At 40.4% G+C, this 25,919-nt stretch overlaps 1 protein-coding gene and 1 long non-coding RNA gene across 2 annotated transcripts in view; both read right to left on the bottom strand.

The window, feature by feature from the left end:
- LOC143925274 (uncharacterized) overlaps nucleotides 1–25,919 on the bottom strand; it is a 148,030-nt gene that overhangs the window by 100,530 nt on the left and 21,581 nt on the right. The window contains exon 4 of the mRNA XM_077449862.1: nucleotides 25,903–25,919. This exon is cut by the window's right edge and continues 10 nt beyond it. Coding sequence (XP_077305988.1) covers nucleotides 25,903–25,919 — 17 coding nt within the window. The remainder of the gene's footprint in view (nucleotides 1–25,902) is intronic.
- Nucleotides 634–4,160, bottom strand: LOC144000349 (uncharacterized). The gene is made up of 2 exons (XR_013278221.1): nucleotides 3,011–4,160; nucleotides 634–1,407 (listed from the first exon to the last, which is right to left on the bottom strand). It is a non-coding gene; the product is annotated as an uncharacterized LOC144000349 (long non-coding RNA).

Genomic DNA, 25,919 nt, shown 5'->3' with positions numbered 1-25,919 from the left:
CTCCCAGTTTCAGCTTTTTGGTCTCTCTTTTTCTCCTCCCTTTCATCTCCCCTCTCTCCTAACCTTTCCTATCCTTATCTATCTTACCCTTTTCTTTCCCTTCCTTCCTGTACTCTTGTTTTTTCCCCCTATCATTCCTCGCTTTCCCCTTCCATTTCCGGGTTGCGGCCCACAATTTGTTAACTTTTGCACGCAGTTAGACTCACACACAGACCTCACTGAAACCTGCAGTTCCACGGAGGCACAGCAGAGCAACTGACACTGAGCAGGCTTGAGGCCTATCTACCTTGGCGTCTCAAGCATTTGTAAATACGTTACTGGAGTTACACCAGGAGCATTTCAGCTTAATCCTCCATGAACTTTGGATTACCAATACAAAGGAGTGACTTTAGCTAGCGAAGAAAAGAAGACCCCTGATAAAGTACTTTAAGTGAGGCCTCACATATAGCTTTAAAGCAGTGGGAGCTCCCAGGTTAATATATATATATATATAGTCTACAGTTTAGCTGCTCCGTTGAATCTTCTTAGAACATTCGGCCGAAACCATAAGCCTTCAATGACAGATTCAACCTTAATTATTTCAGATTTTCGGACGAATGCATTTTTCAAGAAAACAAAATAAATAAAAACAAATTTCGGGAGTAAAGAAATAAATGTATAACTAAATTCCGAAACAAAATATTTCAGTGTGCCCATGTCTAATAGTTGTTAGTCAGGTTGAAAAAAAAGACACAAGTCCATGTAGTTCAACCAATAAAAGAAAAAAAAAAAATCATACAATCCTATATATATACACAATCCTTCACCCACAGTTACATAGTTACATAGTAGGTGAGGTTGAAAAAAGACACAAGTCCATCAAGTCCAACCTATGATCCAGTTGATACAGAGGAAGGCGAAAAACCCCAGCAGAGCATTCTCCAATTTGCTCCAGCAGGGGAAAAAATTTCCTTCCTGATCCCCCGAGAGGCAATCGGATATTCCCCGGATCAACTTTACCTATAAATGATAGTATCCAGTCATATTATTATGTACATTTAGGAAAAACTCCTCAGCCAATAGCGTTGTGCCGATGCGTGAAGCTCCTGGTTGGTGATGGTACATCTGCAGTAGTTTTGCCCATCGTTGGGCAGCAGGCCCCACTTTTGGAGTAGATTTATGATTTTTCCCCCAAGAGAGGATATAGAGCAAAACTCATTGGATCGTAGCGTCCTCATCCTGTATTATGGAAGGGCTGCTTTTAATTATGTGAGATCCATTTTCACATCTTCTCTGACTGAGTTTTAGTCCCGTATAGTATGGAGAGTCCAATGTTGAACCCGCCGACATTCACCTTGGAAAATCAGGATGTCATAGACGCTGTCCATAGACTTTTCATGCAAAGAGGAAACATCTAAACTTGCAATTCTGTGGAGTAGAAATACATAAAACATTATGAGCCCATTTAAAATAATGTGATGTACCTGATTAGAATAGATATTATATTCAATTTTAATTTTTTTTTTTGCGAAATAGGTAAACAAACAAAAAATGATGTCTCAGACATTTTGGTGCAAAGTTACAAAATTTGCATCAAATGGCCATGATCCTAGTTAACCACTTCCCACCCAGCCTATTGTCAAATGACGACTGGGCCAGACCTTTGTACTTCCGAGTGGACGTCATATGATGTTGCTGCGGCCCACTGCTGGTATCATGTGATCACTGTGACCAATCACAGCAGATCACAAGACAATTGTACACAATGAATGGCTTTGATTTAAGCCATTCATTGTGTACCATTGTGCTGCTAGCTGTGATTGGTCACAGTGATCACATGGTACAGACAGAGCCAATTACAACCCACCTGCAATATGGAATTAGCTGTGGCCAAACACAGCTAATCACCATAATATACAATACATAAATCCATTTCTTTCAATAAAAATGGTTGCTTATACCAGGGAAATGTGTAAAAAAAAAATCCTTATCACTTCTCCACAGTAGTGCAGTGTAAGCCCTTGTACACACAGTCGGAGAATCCGTCGGGAACGTGTCCTATCAGACCGTGTTGTCGGATAATCCGACTGTGTGTGGTCTGCATCAGACTGATTCCGTTGGAATATCCGTTGGATCCAATTTTCCAACTTGTTGGAAATATTTCCCAACCAACTGGGCCGGTCGGACGTAATCCGATCATGTGTAGAGAATTTTGATCGGACCAAGTGCCACGCATTCTCAGATCAAATTCCTACATCAAAGCTATTGGCTACTAGCCTGAATCTAGTCCCATCATCACGAAATAACGTCATCACGTTCTGAACGATCAGATTTTTCGACAACTTAGTCCGACCGTGTGTATGCATCAGTTTCAGACTAAATCTGACGGACAAAATCAGATGGATTTGGTTGGCAGAATCTCTGACCCGTGTGTACAGGGGCTTACTGTGGTAGCACTGTATTGCTCTGGTACCAAATGTGTTTAAAAAAAAGGTAAAAAAAAAGAAAGAAAACAATGTAATAAAATCAATACAATATTGAAATAAATGTATTATTATTATTATTATTATTATTATTATTATTATTATTAATAATAATAATAATAAATAATAATAATAATATTATTATTTTTGTTTTTACATACTGTCAACAGTCAGTGCCCCTGATCACCCCCACACCATATATATTTATAACTGGTGTGGGGGTGATCAGGGGCACTGACTGGTGACAGTATGTAAAAATAATAATAATAATAATAATAAATATATATATATATATATATATATATATATATATATATATATATATATATATATATATATATATATATATATATATATATATATATATATATATACATGTGATACATGTAAATATGTGAGGATGCACTATGTGCAAAACTATTACACAGAGAAGGTAAGTATTACATTTTTATTATTTTTAACAAAAAACAAAACAAAAAACAAGACTTTACTAACACCTCAAAGTGGTATTAAACCCAAAAGCAAACATTTATTATGTGGCAGCTTACCAATTTCTAGCTGTGATGGCTGCATTTGTTTTGTTTGTTTTTTTAGCCTTTTTTTTCTCCTGTTTTCATCTTGTAATCCAACCGGCAAGTCTGGTGTTTTTCAGAAGCACAAGCTCTCCAGCGGAATGTATCAGTTTACAGAGATGAGAACAGCGACCCAACGCTGACACTGAACACCAATACATGTGGCAGACATGGAGACATTTTGTAGCTAAATTCCAGAAACCTATTTATAGTGATTTCCTCCATTAATAGTGATGTAAATAAAACGTTCAATCAATGTTTATTTTTCAAGTATGTAAATAGAATAACATTTCTGTAAAAAATATAAAAAAAAAACATCAATCAGCACTTTATTCTCACTTTAAGTACATTAATTATCCTCTTACCTCCACCCATATGAATGGGAAATGATGACTCTGTCTTTATTACACTTTTATAGAAATAAAACATTTTTGTGACAGTTTATCTTCTATAAAGATTATTCTTATGTCCCCAATGATCACATCAGACGATCAATAAAACTCTTTTCTGTATACATTCTTCACATAATGATCCTAGAGCTTGGAAAGAAAAGTAAGGACACCCCCCACACATCACAGCCCAAACCATCACCACATTTCCATATCACTTCCTTCTAAAACATTTCATCTGATAATCATTTCTAAACATTTCACCACATAATATGTACCGGGAGACGCCGCCATTTATTTCTTAATTGTACATTTTACAAACACCCAAATGAAAGCCGAAGGATTGTCAAAAAGTATTTTTAGATTTTGTTAGACGCTTGTTTGATTCGCTGCTTGTTCGATTTCTCACCGTACGCACGCGCAATTAGCGATTTAGGAAAATACAGTCATATCATTGTTTTTTAATAAATATATTTGATCATGTTACATATAATGTTTTTTTTTTCTGAAATTAATTGTGGAGAAAGTTTTATAATGTGTTTGTATGTTTTTGTAGATGTTGTGCATTTATTCTAATGTACTGCATGGTACAGTATCTCACAAAAGTTAGTACACCCCTCAGTCACATTTGTGTAAATCTTTTCTTCTATCTTTTCATGTGACAACACTGAAGAAATGACACTTGTCTACAATGTAAAGTAGTGAGTGTACAGCTTGTATAACAGTGTCAATTTCCTGTCCCCTCCAAAATAACTCAACACACAGCCATTAATGTCTAAACCGCTGGCAACAAAAGTCAGTACACCCCTAAGTGAAAATGTTCAAATTGGGACCAATTGGCCATTTTTCCTCATGTGACTCGTTAGTGTTACAAGGTCTCAGGTGTGAATGGGGAGCAGGTGTGTTAAATTTGGTGTTATCGCTCTCACTCTCTCATACTGGTCACTGGAAGTACAACATGGCTCCTCATGGCAAAGAACTCTCTGAGGATCTAAAAAAAAAAAGAATTGTTGCTCTACATAAAGATGGCCTAGGCTATAAGAAGATTGCCAGGACCCTGAAACTGAGCTGCAGTACGGTGGCCAAGACCATACAGCGGTATAACAGGACAGGTTCCCCTCAGAACAGGCCTCGCCATGGTCCACCAAAGAAGATGAGGTCACGTGCTCAGCGTCATATCCAGAGGTTGTCTTTGGGAAATAGACATATGAGTGCTGCCAGCATTGCGGCAGAGGTTGTAGGGGTGGGGGGGTCAGCCTGTCAGTGCTTAGACCATACATTACACACTGCATCAAATTGGTCTGTATGGCTGTCATCCCAGAAGGAAGCCTCTTCTAAAGATGATGCACAAGAAAGACCACAAACAGTTTGCTGAAGACAAGCAGACTAAGGAGATGGATTACTGGAACCATGTCCTGTGGTCTGATGAGACCAAGATAAACGTATTTGAGTCAGATGGTAACAAGCATGTGTGGGGGCAACCAGGTGAGGAGGACAAAGACAAGTGTGTCTTGTCTACAGTCAGGCATGGTGGTGGGGGTGTCATGGTCTGGGGCTGCATGAGTGCTGCCGGCACTGGGGGGCTACAGATCATTGGGGGGGACCATGAATGCCAACATGTACTGTGACCTACTGAAGCAGAGCATGATCCCCTCCCTTCAGAGACTGGACCGCAGGGCAGTATTCCAACATGATAACCACCCCAAACACACCTCCAAGACCACCACTGCCTTGCTAAAGAAGCTGAGGGTAAAGGTGATGGACTGGCCAAGCATGTCCCCAGACCTAAACCCTATTGACCATCTGTGGGGGATCCTCACATGGAAGGTGGAGGAGCGCAAGGTCTCCAACATCCACCAGCTCTGTGATGTCATCATGGAGGAGGGGAAGAGGACTCCAGTGGTGACTTGTGAAGCTCTGGTGACCTCCATGCCCAATAGAGTTAAGGCAATGCTGGAAAATAATGGGGGGCCACAGACAATAAGTACACTTTTGGCCTAATTTGGACATTTTTCACTTAGGGGTGTACTGACTTTTGTTGCCAGCGGTTTAGACATTAATGGCTGTGTGTTGAGTTATTTTGAGGGGACAGGAAATTTACACTGTTATACAAGCTGTACACTCACTACTTTACATTGTAGACAAGTGTCATTTCTTCAGTGTTGTCACATGAAAAGAGAGAAGAAAAGATTTACAAAAATGTGAGGGGTGTACTTACTTTTGTGAGATACTGTATGTAAAGTAGAACATCTTATAATTGTAAATGCAATCATTATTTTATGTAGCAATTATGTGTTCTTAAATGCATGTATAAAACATATATATATATATGGATAGATAGATAGATAGATAGATAGATATATATGCTTAAAAATATTTTAATTATAGTTTATATTTTAATTGTATTTATATACTGTAGAATAAAATAAAAATAAATAAATAAAATAAAAAATAAAATAAAAATAAAAGTTTAAACCTTACATCTGTCTTCTTCTTCTTCTTTCTCTTCTTATTATTTTGCAAAATTATCATCGTGCATTATCGTCACCGTTATCACCACATTTTTTTATTCTAATTCAGCTAACAATTTTTCACTTAATTAAAAATGAAAAGCATTTTAACTTTTTTGGAAAAATAATACCAGAATTACCATGCAGTTCTAAAATTAGTTTTGTAGTTTCTTAAATCTTATATATAAAATCACAAATAAACCATACGGTGTATATTCAAAGAATGCTGAGCTGTTTCTCGTTGAATGCATTCATCTTTATGTATCCAGCCATTTCTAAAATTTGGATTTATATTTTCTTGAATTTTCTATATATTGTGCATCATAAATCACCAATAAACCATACATTGTTGTCAAAGATTGCTAAGATGTTTCTTTTTGAATGCATTTATGTTTTAGGTCTTGGTGAGAAATTATTTGTAATAAAATATAATACATATAAAAATATAATGCATGTATTACTTACTTTCTTCTTCCTCTTCTTTTGCCTTTTTCTTAATATTATTATGTATTAAAATAATCGTCATACATTATGATTATCATCACCATTATTACCACATGTGTATTCTAATTCAATGAACAGTTTTAATTTAAATAAAAATTAAAAGAATTTTAACTTTTTGTGAAAAAAAATCATACCAGAATTCTAATGCATTATGTAACCAGCCATTTCTAAAATTTAGGTTTATATTTTCTTGAATTTTCTATATACTGTACATTGTAAATCATCAATAAACCATACAGTGTTTCCAAAGAATGCTGAGATGTTTCTTTTTGAATGCATTTATGTTTAGTACTTGGTAAGAAATTGCCCATATTTGTAATAAAATCGAATACTTATAGAAAGATAAAATATTACCATCAATATACAGAGCACCCGATGTTAAATTGGCGATGTCCATGCCGCTGCCCACTATTGTGGGGTTTGTTTGGGAACAATTCTGTAGATGATATAAAAGGGTAGAAGTGTAAAGCAGACACACACAATTTTTATGTATTTGTCAGCGTCTCAAAACCCAACTTACCGGACTGCACGTCCCCAATGTTGTGTTACACAAGATTATCTGACAGTCTATAGAATATTTGCTGTAATTTCCAGCAAACTCGGTCATATTAAGAGAGAAACGTCCTTGCAGGGAGACTCCATTCTCTTCCACATGTAGTGTAGAGTCACTGAGAACAGGGCAGCTGTTGAAAGACAAAAATGACAATTCCAACAAACAGTCAGCTAAAATACATCTACAGTGCCTTGCAAAAAAAGTATTCACCCCCTTGGCATTTTTTGTGTTTTGTTGCCTCACAACCTGGAATTAACACGGATTGTTTGAGGATTTGCATCATTTAATTTACAGAGCATGCCCACAACTTTGAAGATTTTTTTTTATTGTGAAGCAAACAACAAATAGGACAAAATAACAGAAAAAGTCCAATGTGCATAACTATTCACCCCCCTATAGTCAATACTTTGTAGAGCCGCCTTTTGTGGCTATCACAGCTCCAAGACGCTTTGGATAAGTCTCTATGAGTCTTCCCACATCTCACCACTGGGATTTCTGCCCATTCCTCCTCCTTGCAAAACTGCTCCAGCTCCTTCAGGTTGGATGGTTTGCGCTTGTGAACAGCAATCTTTAAGTCTGACCACAGATTTTCTATTGGATTGAGGTCTGGGCTTTGACTAGGCCATTTCAGCACATTTACATGTTTCCCTTTAAACCACTCAAGTGTTGCTTTAGCAGTGTGTTTGGGGTCATTGTCCTGCTGGAAGGTGAACCTCCGTCCTACCCTCAAATCACACACAGAGTACAGGTTTTGCTCAAGAATATCCCTGTATTTAGCACCTTCCATCTTTCCCTCAACTCTGACCAGTTTCCCAGCCCCGACTGCTGAAAAACATCCCCACTGCACAATGCTGCCACCAAACACCAGCACCAAAGATGGTGTTCTTTGGGTGATGTGATGTGTTGGGTTTGCGCCAACTGAGAACAGGGCAGCTGTTTAAAGACAAAAATGACAATTCCAACAGTCAGCTAAAATACAGCTATGTGCACCTAGTAAAGGATCTGCAATTCTGTTTTTTTATTTTATTCCTGTGATCGCAAAGCCAAATCAGGACTGTCCTAGTAGACCACACCACAGTTAAAGCACAACCTAACTCTGAAAAAGGAGATAGTTCCATCTGAATGTTTAAACCCTCTCCCTTCTCCAAGCAGCATTTTTCTTTTTTCTTTGGCCCCACCTCTATGCCTCTGCCTAGGCCAGAATGTCCTGTCTCTGGTTCTGATGCCACCTTAGATCCGGGCTGGTGCTACCACTAGGCAAACTATGCAGCCGCCTAGGACCACTGATTTCCCTCCGCATCTGCATGCTCTGCAGGCTGCAGCATGTAGCTAACTCAGTCTCGGGCAGCTGCTCCATCTGGCCGGTAGTGTAATTAGAGACACAGCGCATCACTGGAGCCAGCGCTAGAGGAAGCAGAGTCAATGCTTCCTGTAGAGTGTTGCCTCCTGTCATAGGGGGTGGGGGTCAGGGGTGGAGCCAATGGGGGCAGCAAAATGAGGTTTTGCCTAGGGTGTCAAAAATCCTTGCACCAGTCCTGCCTGAGATACATAGATCCCAACTCACAGAAAGCTGCAGGGGCAGGCACACAGAGTGGCTGGGGGGTGCAAGACCATCAATGCCTGGAAGAGGCAGCCATATGAAGAGGACCAAGATGGTGGTGCAGGGCCTGGTATATGTCAGACAAAACAGAAAACTAAGGGTGGGACAATGCTGAATTTCCTGTGTGGGTGAGTATGTGCCTTGAAGAGCATGCAGCATTATACGTAAGAGGGGAAAACAGAGAGGGGAGGGAAGTTGAGTACTACTTTAGATTTGGTCTTGGACTAACTCTAGCCTGTTGATTGCCTGATTCCTGCCCTTCTCTTCAATAGTCTCAGTACTGCTGTGCAAGGCATTAAGGGACGCTTATACCAAGGAAAGAAACCTGGTTTGGAAGGCCATAGAAAGGTAGCAAGATATTACTTCAGAATTTATATTTGGAGTGTTGGAGAAAAGAACTCTTACTAGCCACTGATGACGTTGTATCTCGCAGTATATGTATCAGACGTGGTGGTCAGAAGGCAGCTCTTCATAAGCAGCACGGCTGTAGAAGGAGTCTCGTTTTTCACACTTATCCCAACGTACAAAGGCACACTTGTATTTCTCCAGCCTCCTGGGTCCTCATAGAGAATGGTGTAATTAGAATCTTGGAAGATGCCCATTCTGACCGCGTATGATGAAGATCCTCCGAGGGTTAGATTACTCTCTCTGCAAAACAGTATTATATCATTAGACACTTCTGTCACCTTGATGGCAATAACAGGACCATGACGTTCTGTAGATTTTAGAAAGTTGGTTAGGAAATGTTCAGTAACATCACCATACACTGTGTGTAAAATGTTGTCCTTGCTAACCCTTAGGTAGGTAATTTTTCTAGAAAGACATACATACGCTTTATTGCAAGGCCATTCCAAGAGCTCCATTGTGTTAGGTTCCCCTCTGCAACCTACCACATGTAACGAGGCTCCCCCTATCCACCCATGTAAAGGGCACTTCACCGCTGACCATCAGTGTGAGAAATGCCCTCTCCACTGTGGGCACCAGTGTAAGAAAGCATTTTCCGAATGACCGCTAATGTATGGGGACACCTCTCAACTTATCACAAATGTAAGGAACACTTCATAACTACTTCAGCCCCGGAAGATTTGGCTGCTCAATGACTAGGCCATTTTTTTTCAATTCAGCACTGCGTCGCTTTAACTGACAATTGCGCAGTTTTATGCCACTGCACCCAAACAAAGTTGATGTCCTTTTATTTTCCCCACAAATAGAGCTTCATTTTGGTGTTATTTGATCACCTCTGTGTTTTTTTTTTTTTGCGCTATAAACAAAAAAAGAGCAACAATTTTGAAAAAAACACAACATTTTGTACTTTTTGCTATAATAAACATCCCACACTTTCTTTTTAAAAAAGGTCATTTTTTTTCCTCAGTTTAGGCCGATACATATTCTTCTATATATTTTTGGTAATAAAAATCGTTGGCACAAGTTGGCATGATGCCACACATCTGGTGGGAATGCCCCAGAATACGTTCATTCTGGAAAAAAGTATTCAACTTGATTGATAAGCTTGTGAGAAGTCAGATCCCCGGAACCCCATTAGTAGCCCTTCTCAATACATACATAAAATAACCAAAAGCCTCCCGTAGGCTAATTCATTTCATTCTTCTGGGGGCTAAACGTACTGTGGCAAAAGCCTGGAAAAACCCTAAAATTTCCTTACCAGCGGTGATTAAAAAGGTCTCCTGGATAATGTCTCAGGAGAAGCAATCCAGCATACCTTCAGACACGGTTGGTAAATTTGAAGCCACCTGGGAACCATGGGCCATTCATGTGGGATCTCCACTGACCACTAGCTCATTACCAGCGTGAATGAATCAAACACCCAAAATTGATGCTCCATCCTTTTCCTCTCTCCTCTTCTTCTCTAATCCCTGGCCTTTCTTCTCACCTTTTCTCGCCTTCTTTTACTTCTCTCCCCCCTTCATTTCAAAAGTTTGGAAGTTTGGAAGATTGGTTTCAAAAGTTTGGAAGTTTGAAAGATTGGTTTCATGATTGCAACAGACCCCAATAAAATATATGAATTAAATTTTGCGCCGGTATTGAAGATGGTACGCGGATGCCTGGAGAGATGGCATAGGGGAATACATTCTTGGTTTGGAAGAAATAATATAATCAAGATGAATATTCTGCCAAAACTCCTGTACTTCCTCCAAGCAATTCCAATTCTAATGCCAAGGAAATTTTTTAGAACTATACAAACATTATTCATGAAATTTATATGGGCAGATAAACAACCAAGGATACGGAGGACACTATTAACACTACCGAAGCAATACGGGGGATTGGCAACACCGGACATATATAAATATTATCAGGCAATACATCTAGGCCGACTGTTGGACTGGTGTCGACATGGAGACCAGAAAATATGGGTAAATTTAGAGCAAGCACAATGTAGGGAGCTACTACATAGAGCACCTTGGTGCTATAGAAACCTGACTTCGGATACAAAGTTACATCCTACAATAGGACCCACACTACAGATATGTTAAAATCTCTTAGTTAAGAATAAGATATCGACACGGAATTCCCCTCTAGTCCCTATATTAGGTAATCCCCGATTCATACCAGGCATACAGAAAGGACCTTTTGACAAGCTGATTAAAAAAGGAATATATCAAGCCTCGCATTTTATAAAAATAGGCAAATGGCCAACAATGCAGGAGATGATGGATAGAAAAGGTCCCTTTCAATTAGATTTCTGGCAGGCGGCACAACTAGGAAATTTTTTAAGTACAGAGATAGCGCCAGAGTTATTAGACCAAGGCTATACGCCATTTGAGAAACTCTGTATGGAAAAGGAGCCAATTACGCATGTAATTTCGAAAATGTATGCGTTATTGATTAAACCAGTAGAAAATTTTCAGCTACCCTTCTTTCGGAAGAAGAAAAATATGATACAATCTATTTTTAAAACAGCAACATGTACAAAACTACACTAATTATAAAATCATTTCACAGTGGTACAGAACACCAGAAAAACTTCAAAAATATTTCCCTCATACATCAAGTAAATGTTGGAGGTGTCAGAAAGAAGTGGGACATTTTCCACATATATTTTGGTCATGCCCAAAAATTTAGAAATATTGGAAGGACGTACGAGAGATTATTCAAAAATTCAGTGAAGTAGAAATACGGGAAGACCCAGCAGTATTTCTCTTGCATTTGTCAGGGATCCCGAGAAATATATATAGGAATTCCATCCTGTGTCACTTGGTAAACACAGCCAAGGCATGTATAACACTTAGGTGGAAACAAACACAACCCCCTAGTGTGAGCATGTGGCTGAAGAAAGTTGAGGAGGTGAACAGGATGGAAGACCTAATATGGACAGCTAGGAAAAGAAGAAAAACCTACTTAGAAATATGGACACCATGGAATCTTTATATCTCTTCGGAGGAGGGAAAGAGACAGATTGATGCGATCTAGGGGGGAGGAGGGGGAGATATAGGGGAAGGAGATGAGAACTTCCCCTCTCCGTCTCCCCCTCCCCTTCTTGGTCTGTGGGGGTGCTGAGGGGGGTGGCTTGGGGGGGGGATTTAATTTTTGTTTTTTGATGGTTCCTTTTTTTTGGGGGGGGGGGGGAGAAAAACAGGGATGGAAATAAAGGGGGGGAGATGAGAAATAAGAAGATAACAATAAAACTCTGGCCTGGCTGGGAATAGTACCAACCCAGGACCAGACATAGGGTATGTGGGACCGAATTCGGAGAGAGGAGTTTCCCCGACGTCGTCCCCATACATTATCATCAACTTAGCTTTTTTTTTCCTTGGATTAAAAAGAAAGATAAAAAAAAAAAAAAAAAAAGGGAAAAAAAAATAAAAAGAAATAAAGAAAGATTGGTTTCAAAAGTTTGGAAGTTTGGAAGATTGGTTTCAAAAGTTTGGAAGTTTGGAAGATTGGTTTCAAAAGTTTGGAAGTTTGGAAGATTGGTTTCAAAAGTTTGGAAGTTTGGAAGATTGGTTTCAAAAGTTTGGAAGTTTGGAAGATTGGTTTCAAAAGTTTGGAAGTTTGGAAGATTGGAAAGCGAAAGATGGCTTTAGACTAATTTCTCATTGTGAAATGTTATTTCGAATAAAAACACACTTGGCAATTTCTGTCCCCCCCACTTTACACATTTGGTCAGGGGTCGGTGGTTGAGTTCCTCCAATCTGGCACAGTTAGTTCCCAGATGGGGTGCCGTAGGAAGAGGAGCCCTTCCATCAGACTCTCTGAAAACTTACACTAAGCCCTAATGCTCCCATGTTTGTCTAGAGGGGAACCCTATTATAATCGTCTGATGTTTTACATTCAACTAGTATTTTTGCGGTGTAATCTCTTTACATCAATGGTATATGTATTGTAGTTTTCAATTGTATTCATTTTGTTATACAAAATAAAATACTTTGAAATAAATTTAAAAAACGCAATAATCGTATATTGATTGGTTTACGCAAAACTTAGCGTCTACACAATTGGGGATATATTTATGGCATTTTTATTATTATTTTTTTTTTTAACTAGTAATGGTGACAGTGCAATTTATTTTCTTTCTAATTTATCTGTCTAGTTTTTCTCCATTGACAACCCTTATAAAGGGGGGGGGGGGGCTTCTCCATTGACCAGCAATGTAAGGGGATACTTCTCAACTCATCATCAACATAAGGGGGAACTTCTCCACTGACCAACACTGTAAAGGGGCCCTCCTCCAATGATCAAGAAAATGGGGGGGGGGATATTTCTTATAGGAATGGTGCAGTTTATTTTCTTTCTAATTTACCTGACTAGCTATTCCTAAAAAAAGTCCCCTCCCCATAGATAGCAGCCCCACAATTTTAGTTAGACATACTCTACCTTACTCTCATCGTAGAGAACCACAGAACATTCTCCATGCTTCTTGGGTAGGTACATGAGATATTTGTGGAAAATGTGAGTGAGGTGGTATTGGATGATAAATACACCACATTTGTGTATGTTATATAGCTGCTATTTATCTGTAATAAAATAAACAAAAAATAATAAATTTCCCTCATAGATTCAATGAAGTAGCAAACAGCTTCTAAAACATCATCCATAGTCTTCCATCGTTATGTAAATTCATAAGTGAACCTGTACTGATAAACACACGGAGAATGATATCTAATGATACCAGTTGGTTGGTTTTGGGGTAATAGGTACAAGCACCATTCCACATTTAAGGGTTCAAAGTAATAGTTCAATTAAAATGGACAATGGGTTTTGGAGGATTTGGGCACGTCCTTCTTTTTGGGACAAAAATATGGGATCTAGACCAGATGTTAATAGAAGCACACGCAATTTGATGCTGGTAATTCTGAAGTTTGGCTGCCAAACTAAAGCAAACCAAATTATTATATAATAATGTCTGGTCCAGATCTTAGCCCTTGTACACACGGTCGGAGATTCCGACAACCAAATCCGTCGGAGTAATTCCGACGGATTATTTCCGGAAGAGGTCCGGAAGTGATGTTGCATACACACGGTCGGACTAAGTTGTCGGAAAATCCGATTGTACGTAACGTGATGACGTTATTTCGATACGACGGGACTACGTTCAGGCTAGTAGCCAATAGCTTTGGTCTAGGAATTTGATCTGAGCATGCGTGGCACTTTGTCCGTCGGAGTAGGCTACACATGATTGGAGTATGTCCGATCGGAGCATTTTGTCGGAAAATTTTACCGGCAAGTTGGAAAAATTGGTCCGTCGGATATTCCCGATGGAAACAGTCCGATGGAGACCACACACAGTCGGAATATCCAACAAAACGGTCCTATAGGAAACATTCCGACAGAATCTCCGACCGTGTGTACAAGGGCTTAGACTTTATATCCACCTTAGCCCTGATGAGGAGATCAGCATTGACAGTGCTCAAGGACTGAGTATTGCAGTCAGAGGACACCCGGGTTCCTTCATATTACAAAACAAGTTCATAGTAGACGCTTACATCCCAACCCTATGCTCCTTCACCATGGTCCCCTGATCAGGCATGTGATGCAAGTTGTTGTCTTTGTTAATAATTTGGTAGTGGGCAACTGACCAATTTCTCCAGTGTCTGGTGGTACTTTAATACTAAAAGAAGCGGTGCTGATGTGATGACGTCAGCACTACTTTGCATCTTTACAAAGAGCTGTAAGGCACCCTGGTCTCAACTCCTCAGGAGGGTGGGGGCCCATGACACCCTACACTCACAGAATATGCTTCTAGTTTAAATGATGGGCTAAGACTGAGGACATCTAGTGGTGTCAGTTGTCCTCAATCAAGCAGCAGTACATCAAAGTAAATTTAAAGAGCAAGTCCATCTAAATATTTTTTATGGTGACTCCATTAAATACTCATACGCCGATGGTTATGCTGGGGGATCCACTAAAACAGGGTGCCGGAGCCTGTAGTGCTAAACCCGGCTCACTATGTTATGATTAGCTGAAAAGATCCTGTACTCCTAAGAGCCCATGTAAGCCCCATGTGTGGGGTGAAATGCATCAGTGAGCAAGGCCTGGGATATATATATATATATATATATATATATATATATATATATATATATATATATATGTATATATAAGAATAGAATGTGGTCCCAGCCTAGGCTCCTCACAGGCCATGTTCACTGATGCATTTCACCCCACACATTTCACCCCACACTCCTAAGAGCCCATGTAAGCCCCATGTGTGGGGTGAAATGCATCAGTGAGCAAGGCCTGGGATATATATATATATATATATATATATATATATATATATATATATATATATATATATATATATATATATATATAAGAATAGAATGTGGTCCCAGCCTAGGCTCCTCACAGGCCATGCTCACTGATGCATTTCACCCCACACATGGGGCTTTACATGGGCTTTTCTCTCCTGAAGTGTCTTCTCCAAAGTCCACTAAGAGGGTTGTTCTCAACCTGGGTGTCGGGACCCCCTCGGGGGTCGAATGATGATTTGCCGGGAGTCACCGAATCCTGGGCTGTTCGTGAAGCCCGCGACCACCCACTCAGCCTCTTCGCAGCCGCCCATTCAGTCCTCGGCATGGCTGGGGGGGGGGCAGAGACCAGAGGTCAGCTGACTGGTGAGTAGTGTGAAGTGGGACGGGCTGGAGGAGACCCTATCTCCTGATTTCGGCATAGATGTCACTGCTACGAGACACCATAAAGCCGGAGACACAGTGAAGTCAGAGACACAGCGAGTAACACTACCTGTGATTAGAGTTGCCATTTAAAGTCCTCACTACAGTTCTCAGATCAGTAGATGACCTTGATCAAGAGCAACTAAGTTGGCTGATCAGAACTCTCCCCAGCACTGCCACTCATCCCACCCCCCACCAGCACTGCCACTCATCCCATCCCCCACCAACACTGCCACTCATCCCACTCCCCACCAGCACTGCCACTCATCCCATCCCCCACTAGTACTGCCACTCATCCCACCCCCCCCCCCCCACCAGCATTGCCACTCATCCCACCCCCCCACCAGCACTGCCACTCATCCCATCCCCCACTAGTACTGCCACTCATCCCACCCCCCACCAGCATTGCCACTCATCCCACCCCCCCACCAGCACTGCCACTCATCCCATCCCCCAATAGTACTGCCACTCATTCCATCCCCCACCAGCATTGCCACTCATCCCATTACCCCCCAACCCAACCAAGGAGTAAGAGAATGAATAAAAATAGAGAATACGTGGAAGGGAGAGCAAAAAAGGGGAGGAACAAATAGAAAGGGAGAGAAAGAATAAGCGAAATAACAAGAAAGACAGCTAGAGAGAGGGATAAGGGAAAAAACAAAAAACAAAAAAAGAAAGTAGGATAGACAGAAATAAAAGGTGAACAAAGAGAAATAGGGGTACATCCTAAAATGTACCATAAGGGGTTTTAATACTGTACAAGCGAAAGGGACTCAGGGAACGCTAAATGTCCAGGGGTTAGGGGCCCAAATTACTTGTCTTGGGTGCTGACAACCCACGCTACGAAAATAATTTTACTGTTTGGGGTCCCCACAACTTGGGAAATTTTATCAAGGGGTCGCGGCACTAGAAAGGTTGAGAACCACTGCTCTAAGCCCCTGTACACACGGTCGGAGATTTCCACAACCAAATCCGGCGGATTTTGTCCGTCAGATTTAGTCTGACGGATTGTGTCCGAAACTGTTGCATACACACGGTCGGACTAAGTTGGCGAAAAATCCGATCTTTCAGAACGTGATGACGTAATTTCGTTATGATGGGACTAAATTCAGGCTAGTAGCCAATAGCTTTGATGTAGGAATTTGATCTGAGCATGCGTGGCACTTGGTCCGATCAAAATGCTCTACACATGATCGGAGTATGTCCGATCGAACCAGTTGGTCGGAAAATATTTCCAACAAGTTGGAAAATTGGGTCCGACGGAGATTCGGATGGAATCAGTCCGATGCAGACCACACACAGTCGGATTATCTGACGACACGGTCAGATAGGACACATTCCGACGGATTCTCCGACCGTGTGTACGCGGCATAAGAGGTTGGAGGACATCCTTTCCGGGTACCATAATGCTACAGTAATACTTTGAACTGTTCTATCTCTCTTATCTCTTCTTTTTACTCACCACCAGCTCTGTTCCGCAGTAACCAGTCCTGGGCAGTGTGGTGACAGTAATGTACCTTTTATCGCTTATTTCAAAGACCCCGGTGCATTTACTGTCCGCCAGATGTAATGATGAAGCATTGAATCCCAACAACTCAATGTAACATTTACTGTAAGAAACTGTAATTTGATTCATTCCACATTCGATATTGATATCTGGGGAAAATAAACATAAATTAGTATATAAATACAAAAAGCTGCACAATTTTTTGTCTCGGATCATCTGTCTTAATACCCTCTATGGTGAGTAGACATGTGCAGTTCACTTAGTTCTAAATTGAAATTCAGACTAATTCTTGTTTTCCAGAAATGCAAATGTATCTGAATTTCTGAATTACAAAAGCACGGAATTTAAACAAATCCAAAATAACGAAAAAAATAAAATAAAAGAAAATTGGACAAAATTTGACTTCAAATAGATTTGAATAGTTTTCCAATTGCCAAAGAGAATAGAAAAAAATAGAAAATTAAAGAATAGAATAGAAAATAAATATAATAGAATAGACAATAAAAGAATAGAATAGAGTTAAACAGCACATAATAGAATAGAAAATAAAAGACAAGAAACAAAACAGAAACTAATAGAATATAATAGTGTAAAATAGAAAGCATGTACTCATCTTCTTAAATTTGAATCTCAAATAGAAATTGAAGAAATCACTTAAATAGAAATTGTCTGACAAACTGAAATACACTATAAGATCTAAAAAAGCAATGCATCATTCTGCAATCTAAAGAAGTTCAAGAACAGATGAGAAACAAAATAATTGACATACATCAGGCTAGAAAGAGTTACACGGCTGTTTCTAAGGCTTGGAACTCCAGCAAATCACGGTGAGAGTCGTTATCCACAAATGGAGAACATTTGGAACAGTGGTGAACCTTCCCACCATGAGTGGCCAGCCTACCAAAATTACTCCAAGAGCACAACGACAACTCCGAAACGTCATAAAAGAACCCAGAACAATATCTACAGAACTGCCGGCCTCACTTGCCTCAGGTAAGATCAGTGTTTGCGATTCAACAATAAGAAAGAGACTGGGCAAAAAATGGCGTCCATTGGAGAGTTCCAAGGCCAAAGCCACTGCTGACCAAAAAGAACACAAAGGCTCGTCTCACATTTACCAAAAAAAATCTTGATTATCCCCAAGACTTTTAGGCAAATATTCTGCCACAATTGATGGAACCACGAATTCTGAGCTCTACCAGAAAATACTGAAGAAGAATGTCCGGCCATCAGTTTGTGACCTCATGCTTGCTTATGCGCATTTGGATTATGCAGCGAGACAATGATCTGAAATACATCAGCAAGGCCACCTCTGAATGGCTATAAAAAAAATTAAAAATTAAAAAATTTTGGTTTTGGAGTGGACAAGTCAAAGTCCAGACTTGAATTTGATTGAGATGCTGTGGCATGACCTTAAACAGGCTGTTCATGCTGGAAAACCCTCCAATGTGGCTGAATTAACCACTTCCCGACTGCCTCACGTGCAAATACGGCGGCAGAATGGTGGCACCGCTGTATATGTACATCGGGCCCTTTAAGAGCCATAGCAGGCATTGGTGCCCACTGCGTGCCAGGGGACCCAATGCGCGTGGCCAGCAGGTGCAATCGCCGCCGGCCACCTGCGATTGTGGGCACGAGAGCAAGAACCAGGATTTGTGTGTGCAAACACACAAATTCCTGTTCTGTCAGGAGTGAGGAGACAGATCGTGTGTTCCTACTAATGTAGGAACAACGATCTGTCTCCTTCCCCAGTCAGTCACATCCCCATACAGTTAGAAACACTAATGAGGGAAGACATTTAACCCCTTGATCGCCCCCTAGTGTTAACCCTTTCCCTGCCAGTGACATTTATACAGTAATCAGTGCACTTATTTAGCTCTGATCGCTGTATAAATATCAATGGTGCCAAAATGTGTCAAAAGTGTCCGATCTGTCTGCCGCAATGCCGCAGTACCGGAAAAAATTGCAGATCACCGCCATTACTAGTAAAAAAAATAGTAAAAATGCCATAAAAATTTCATAAATCTTTCCCATAGTTTGTAAACGCTATAACTTTTGTGCAAACCAGCCACTATATGCTTATTGCAATTTTTTTTTAAACAAAAATATGTAGAAGAGTATATATTGACCCAAACTGATGAATACACTTGTTAAATAAAAAAAATAAAAACTTGGATATTTATTATCGCAAAAACTAAAAAATATATATATATTTTTTTCAAAATTGTCGCCCTTTTTTTTATAGCGCAAAAAAATAAAAACCTCAGAGGCGATCAAATGGCACCAAAAGAAAGCTCTATTTGTGGTGAAAAAGGGACGTCATATTTGTTTGGGTACGGCGACTGGGCAATTGTCAGTCAAAGCAACGCAGTGCCGTATCGTAAAAAACAGCCTGGTCATTAAGGGGGGACATTCTTTGTTCTGGGGCTGAAGTGGTTAAAACAATTCTATAAAGAAGAGTGGGCCAAAATTCTTCCACGGTGATGTGAATAGACTCATTGCCAGTTATCGCAAAGGCTTTATTGAAGTTGTTGTCGACCAACGGTGGCACCACCAGTTATTAGGTCTAATGCTGTGTACACACACGACCGGACTTTTCGACAGCAAAGATCCGCCGGACAATTCGATCATGTGTGGGCTCCATCGGACCTTTGCTGTCCAAAAATCTGACGGACTTTAGAAATAGAACATGTTTCAAATTTTTCCGCCGGAACTCCGCCGGACTCGGTTCCTATCAAGAAATCCATTCATCTGTATGCTAGTCCGGCGGACCAAAACCGACGCTAGGGCAGCTATTGGCTACTGGCTGTGAACTTCCTTATTCTAGTCCGGTCGTACGTCATCACGTTCTAATCCGTTAGACTTTAGTGTGCTTATGTGTGGCCAAGTCCGTTTGTTCGGAAAGTCCATCGGAACTCTGCCGAAAAGTCCACCGGGAAAGACCATCAGACCTAGTCCGTCGAAAAAGTCCGGTCGTGTGTACGCGGCATTGGGGGCAATTACTTTTTTTTACGGCACTGTATGTTCCACAGATTCCTAAATATAAAGCCACAAGGCCCGTGTGTGTGTGTGTGTACATTTTTAAAGGGCGTCACGGGCCCTGCTGATGGGTTCTTTCATCTCTGTGAATTTTCCTTTGCATCGGAAAACAGTCAGCAAGCTTTGGGAGCACTAGATGAGCTCCACAGAGTTGGATCTCCATGCAGACTTGGATCGGTGACATGTTGACTATTAGTATTCGGATTGCTAATCGCCACAAAGAAAATCTGGAATAATATGGAAGCACATCTGCTAAGATTCCACCTTTGTTAACCTTATCTACTTATCTACCTTATCCACATCTACTAAGATTCCACCTTTGTTAACCTATCACCTTACCTTTAGGCATGGCATCATCCATGGCACTGGTGTTATAGAATGATGAATTGCAATAACATTCTGACGTTCCATTAACAATGCTTCTCTCTTCATCGGGAAAGCAGCTGGATTCTAGGTAGAAACAAAATTCCAAAAAAAAAAAGAAATTACAAATTTCAAAACAATTTGTCTTTGTTAATCTAATATATCAATATTCTTCTCACTTTACTAGTATTTCTTTGTACAGTAGTCATTATGAACATCAGACAATCGATTGAGTTTGTAAACCTTTCTGAACTTGTTTCAAATGGTGCGTTGAAAGAGAAGGTGCTACGGCCTAGTCAGTCCTCCAGTTCATCGTATTGGGCACTCTTTCTATTCATGGTCTACATATTCGGGTACATTTTATGATTACACATTATAAAAACATAAAAAGGGGGGGAAAAACTAGAGGGAAATTTGGGACTTTATATGAAGCACACCACTCAGGTCAGATGAGACATATAGTAGACATGGAATATGTAGTTAAAAAAAGTGGCTATCATGGGCATATTATAATAGTTGATAAAAAGTTTAATCAAATAGATAATTGGATACAATACATATTCAAAACGAATTATACTATCATAACAATGTACAATTCATAACATAGTAGACAATGTAACACATACTGTAGTACAATACATATCAAAATATACCCAAGGATAGGCACAAATATAAAAGTAAAAACAAGAAAAATTCAAGAAAAATTCTTTATGACTCAGCCGAATAAAACCCATAGTATATACATGGATACCATGATCTATCACCAAATATATAAGCTTGACGCGTTTCGTGGAGTAATATCCACTCATCAGGAGCAACCAGTCTGGAAATGCCTATGGGTATCTGGTAGAGGTACAAAATAACGTATGTTAGTATACGTGTAATGGAGGACACCGGGGGGATGGGAATAAACATCCCCACCGGGAGCTGAGGCGGCAGACACTGCGGCAGCAGGGCAAAACCACAAACAGGGTTTAGGAATAATGAAAGGTGTAGAAGAGGACTCCCGCATTCCAAGATTATAAGGGAGAATATAACCCCAAGAAGTATGCTGTAATACATAAATATTGTGTAGATATATAAAATATGCAGGTAAGTATAGTGTAACAGGTATACGGGGAAGGGGCGTGAGATAGAGAATGATGAAGAGAGTGATAGAACGATGCAAGATTGGGTCCCACAGTACAGAAAAAGGAGGGATTGAAGTTGATATAGAAGAAAAGAATCACAAACACCAGCAGTAAACATGCATAACAAATACCAAGAGTGAATCGCGGTGAACTGTGAAGTGAAAACGGGAAGATAACCCCATTAGTTCTTATTTTATATAATATTTATGTGTTTAGGGTTCTGAGATTACATGTTTTGATTTTTTTTTTGTTCTGATCTTCCTATTGGCTTGTTATTTGTTTTTCTTATTTTTTTTTGGACCTCTGGAAGATTTACCCCCTCCCCCTTCATGAACAGGCAATTTTTTGCTTATACGGCACTACGCTACTTTAAATTGACAGTCATACAATCGACTGTCTTGACTTTAATTGACAGCCATACAACATTGTACCCAAATGAAATATATGTCCCCCCCCCCATCCCGTCCCCACAAATAGAGCTTTCTTTCTTTTTTAACCGGAAACGCGTAGGGTTACAGGAGAAGTGTTGTGGTTTTTGCTCATATGCTACACATGAAAATTGTATATCACTTTGTACATCACTGTCATGTTTGCTTTTGACAGGGTTTTTATGTAATACATTTTTCTATCTTTCTAAACATCTGTATACTTTTTTCAAAAGTTTGCCCTTGAATTCCCTTTTAGTACTGAGGGGGGGATTTTTGTATATGATATAATGGGATGGTGGCAACAATAAATTGAGTTTTATCACCATAATGGTTCTCCCCCAAGAATATACCTGTGTCCTGATATGACATGAGGGTGAGTGGGGGCGCCGGAATGTACCCTGTATGTGTTTGAAGATTTGCCCCCGCACTCACCTGCATGCCATATTAGGACCCAGCAGCTGTGTGCATACAGACGCATGTCTCAATAAATATAAATGGGATGCCGGCACGCAGCACCGGTGCATACTCGTGCCAGGAAGACACAGACCTGCACAGGGCCCGGAATAAAGCACCCTGTGTGAATGGACCCTTATATTGGTAATGATAGAAACAATGCAACAATGTATAAAGTGCTCTACCTGGGATTCAGCTTTAATTACTAAAATTATCACATAAAGGAAGAGAATACTTACCTGTACAATAGCTATACCAGCAGTCCGGTGTACTCTGTATTTTATACACATAAAAGCCACCGGGACACATCTTCACCGAAATGGGCCTTGACCACACACAGCACCCAATCCAGCTGGAACAGGCCGTAAGGTTGGCGATTCCCTCTGCGAGGGTTGGGTGGGAGCCGTTCAGCCACATAGGCGCATGAGTTCCGCAGCTGTATAACGGGACACAGTACTCGGGGATTTGCAGATTATTTTCTCCTCTAAACCGAAACCAGCCGTACAGGGCAGAGTCACAATAAACCCAACTAGAATTATTCAAATAGTCATTATAATCATGTAAGTTGGAAGTACTGCGCCAGGGGTCATTGAGTACGGTGTGGTTGGAGCAAGGGTCAGTACAGGAATTTGATACCTGCTCATAATATTTGGAAGGACAAGAATATCCTAAAATAAAATAAAAAAAAATATATATATATATAGGTGAGAGATCACAGTACAGAATATAGACTATATTCACAATACATCGAAGAACTATACGAGACAATAGACACTTCAATGCGAACATCCTTTTATAACTTTTTTTTTTTCATCCGAGACCAATAAGATTTGAAAATGACATTCACATGGCTAAAAAAAAAAGGTTTCTTATCCTTGATTTAAGATTTTGTGAATTGAACCTTTTGTGTGTGAAAGTGATCAATCCAGGTCATGGTATGGCTAGCAGTAGTTATAGTCCTAATGGACTGGAGTTGGTTGAAGTTCCTTGTGCACTCATCTATGTGGCTTTCTCTGTTCGACTGAGAGTCAGGATATACCCCAATATATATATATATATATATATATATATATATATATATATATATATATATATATATATATATATATATATATATATATATATATATATATTTATTTATATTTATATATACACAGTATCTCACAAAAGTAAGTACACCCCTCACATTTCTGTAACTCTTTTCTTCCATCTTTTCACGTGACAACACTGAGGAAATGACACTTGTCTACAATGTAAAGTAGTGAGTGTACAGCTTGTATAACAGTGTAAATTTCCTGTCCTCTCAAAATAATTCAGCACACAGCCATTAATGTCTAAACCACTGGTAACAAAGTCAGTACACCCCTAAGTGAAAATCTGCAAATTGGGCCAAACGTGTCAATATTTTTGTGTGGGCACCATTATTTTCCAGCACTGCCTTAACCCTCCTGGGCATGGAGGTCACCAGAGCTTCACAGGTCATCACTGGAGTCCTCTTCCCCTCCTCCATGACGACATCACAGAGCTGGTGGATGTTGGAGACCTTGTGCTCCTCCACCTTCTGTTTGAGGATGTCCCACAGATGATCAATAGGGTTTAGGTCTGGAGATATGCTTTGCCAGTCCATCACCTTTAACCTCAGTTTCTTTAGCAAGGCAGGGGTGGTGTTGGAGGTGTGTTTGGGGTGGTTATCATGTTTGAATACTGCCCTGCGGTCCAGTCTCTGAAGGGAGGGGATCATGCTCTGCTTCAGTATGTCACAGTACATGTTGGCATTCATGGTCCCCTCAATGATCTGTAGCCCCCCAGTGCCGGCAGCACTCATGCAGCGCCAGACCATGACACCCCCACCACCATGCCTGACTGTGGACAAGACACACTTGTCTTTGTCCTCCTCACCTGGTTGCCCCCACACACGCTTGTCACCATCTGACACCAAATACGTTTATCTTGGTCTCATCAGACCACAGGACATGGTTCCAGTAATCCATCTCCTTAGTCTGCTTGTCTTCAGAAAACTGCTTGCGGGCCTTCTTGTGCATCATTTCCAGAAGAGGCTTCCTTCTGGGATGACAGCCATGCAGACCAATTTGATGCAGTGTGTGGCGTATGGTCTGAGCACTGACAGGCTGACCCCCCACCCCTACAACCTCTGCAGCAATGCTGGCAGCACTCATATGTCTATTTCCCAAAGGCAACCTCTGGATATGATGCTGAGCACGTGACCTCAACTTCTTTGGTGGACCATGGCGAGGCCTGTTCTGAGGGGGACCTGTCCTGTTTTACCACTGTACAGTCTTGGCCACCGTGCTGCAGCTCAGTTTCAGAGTCTTGGTAATCTTCTTTTAGCCTAGGCCATCTTTATGTAGAGCAACAATTTTTTTTTTCAGATCCTCAGAGAGTTCTTTGCCATGAGGTGCCATGTTGAACTTCCAGTGACCAATATAAGAGAGTGAGAGCGATAACACCAAATTTAACACACCTGCTCCCCATTCACACCTGAGACCTTGTAACACTAACAAGACTAACATGACACCGGGGAGGGAAAATGGCTAATTGGGCCCAATTTGGACATTTTCACTTAGGGGTGTACTGACTTTTGTTGCCAGCGGTTTAGACATGAATGGCTGTGTGTTGAGTTATTTTGAGGGGACAGGAAATTTACACTGTTATACAAGCTGTACACTCACTACTTTACATTGTAGACAAATGTAATTTCTTTTTTTTTACTAGTAATGGCTGCGATCTGCGTTTTTTTATCGGGACTGTGACACTTTTGACACATTTTTGGGACCACTGTCATTTATACAGCGATCAGTGCTATAAAATTCCATTGATTATTGTAAAAATGTCACAGGCAGGGAAGGGGGTTAACACTAGGGGGCGATTAAGGGGGTAACTGTGCTCCCTGGTGTGTGTTCTAACTGAAGGCAGGGCGTGGGAGTGTGTAGGGGAAGAGATAGATCGCTGTTCATATTCTGTCTTATGGATTTTGATAACATCTGAACAGCAGTGCGGTATGTTGTGGTGCCTTTTATTCTGAATACACTATTGGCACTATTCCAATAGCTGACAACACATCGACAATGTAGACTTCCACAACTCCCTATGCTCATATCCTCCTATCTGTGTTCTCACCAGATTTGGCTCCTAATAAATGACATCACACCCCATTAAAAATTAGATGGTAAAGTCACCTATCTGACCCAGTCCTTCATTTCCCTCTAACACAACATAACAATAATTAAACACTTACCGGTGGTTGTAAAGCTG

The sequence above is a fragment of the Lithobates pipiens genome, unplaced genomic scaffold (assembly GCF_037356315.1).
Source record: "Lithobates pipiens isolate NorthernLeopardFrog02 unplaced genomic scaffold, aLitPip1_a1.2 Scaffold_22, whole genome shotgun sequence".
Taxonomy (NCBI): domain Eukaryota; kingdom Metazoa; phylum Chordata; class Amphibia; order Anura; family Ranidae; genus Lithobates; species Lithobates pipiens.
This window is presented reverse-complemented; position numbering and strand designations above follow the sequence as displayed.